This window comes from Colletotrichum tamarilloi (assembly GCF_030869305.1).
Source record: "Colletotrichum tamarilloi strain Tom-12 chromosome Unknown Scaffold_509.1, whole genome shotgun sequence".
NCBI lineage: Eukaryota > Fungi > Ascomycota > Sordariomycetes > Glomerellales > Glomerellaceae > Colletotrichum > Colletotrichum tamarilloi.
Window position 1 is genome coordinate 1 of NW_026849891.1, and position 1,371 is coordinate 1,371.

The following is a 1,371-nucleotide window of genomic DNA, read 5'->3' on the forward strand; positions in this document are numbered from 1 at the left end:
GACGCGCGTGTAGTGTATGTAGCTTCTACTGTAGTGGGCGGATAAAGATGACGAATGATCAACTTGAGCACCTGCTGTTGTGCATTTGGTATCGAGCTCAGTTCTCCTGAAGTTATGTATGAATCTTAAGCTCTCCCATAATCGTCAAATACAGCTCCTGTCGCACTGTACATTGCCTCTGACTTAGGGCAAGGAGAGAGACGCTGCCGTTGAAAGCTATGCATGGACGCCTTCAAACACGGCCCAGAGCTCACTTCTCCACGCGCTTTCGCATGTCGCATCCACTCCGTATGTTTCTTGCAATGTACCTTGCAAACGGGTCGCCATGGCGATCTCCGGCAGGTTTTGTCTTTTTCAACGGGAAGAAGATCCGCTTTTGGAAAGCAACGTACAGTGTGAGCGCGACTGTGAGCTTTGGCGTCCGCACAGTGCCACAGGGATCAGAGCCGAATCGTATGCCTCTGGTAGTAACGAAGGTCAGCTGATCTAACTTGACTTCTGCGAGATAAGGCGAGATTTTTACTGCGACGACTTGCTGGCTGGAGACCGAGCGGCCGATCTGTTCATCGCCGGCGGTCATTGTGGCCCATCAGAGTCGCGGGTATGTTCTGCTTCTGATCCGACAGAAAGAGCCTAATAACTCTCCATATCGTGGCGTCAACCGGGCAGCCACTTTTCCTACAGCAGGAATCTGCACCAAAAGTCACAAAGAGGCGTTTGAAGCAGTGAACAAATCGGTCATTGTAATTTTGACTGGGTTGCGGAAAGCAAATTGTGGATGCTTGGCGTCCTCAGCTGCTGACGTGTGAGGAAGGGTCGTTCCGAACTTGGCCAGAGGCGGGTCCTGCACGACCTTCGGGTATTTGCGCCGTCATAACACATGCAGCCGCCGTCCTCGGAGCAGTCCTCGGAGCAAAATGCGTGCTCCTTATACGATTCTTTTTACTGGGGAGACAAAATCTTTCACTATTGACAAATGCAAGGTTCCCCGCCTTTTCACAGAAGAACAGACTCAGAGTGTCGAAGTAGACTGACATGCTGCAGCCACCACAATCATGCGACGACTGCAGAGCGTGTACTTCCCAATCCTACTCGCATGCGTTACTCTCAGCATGACCGCCATGACCGTGCTATCAAAAGCCCCTCCGACGAACACGTCAATGACGGCTGCATTTGCAGGCTTCTTTCTCTCTGCATCTGCGATCACAACACCCTTCATCGCAATCATCACAGTCATGCTCTCGTTCGCATCTGGTGGCACTGGCGATTCCCCTAGCTCTGGTCGAGTCATTGCATGGATCCCGGTTTTTCTCCTAGATTGTGCGTTCGTTCAGCTGATTATCGGAGCGGCTTTGTTTTTTGCGGAAACAC

At 51.6% G+C, this 1,371-nt stretch overlaps 2 protein-coding genes across 2 annotated transcripts; both read right to left on the reverse strand.

Moving 5' to 3' along the window:
• Positions 1 to 250: 250 nt before the first annotated feature.
• CTAM01_17329 (uncharacterized protein) lies at positions 251 to 580 on the reverse strand (the record flags this gene model as incomplete). Its single annotated transcript, XM_060533314.1, has 1 exon — positions 251 to 580. The coding sequence occupies one exon, from the start codon at positions 578 to 580 to the stop codon at positions 251 to 253; it is 330 nt and encodes a 109-aa protein (XP_060372107.1).
• A 123-nt stretch (positions 581 to 703) lies between these two features.
• Positions 704 to 1,291, reverse strand: CTAM01_17330 (uncharacterized protein; the record flags this gene model as incomplete). The annotated part of the gene is made up of 3 exons (XM_060533315.1): positions 704 to 853; positions 975 to 1,030; positions 1,093 to 1,291. 3 exons carry the CDS (start codon positions 1,289 to 1,291, stop codon positions 704 to 706), a joined length of 405 nt encoding a protein of 134 aa, XP_060372108.1.
• Positions 1,292 to 1,371: the final 80 nt, after the last annotated feature.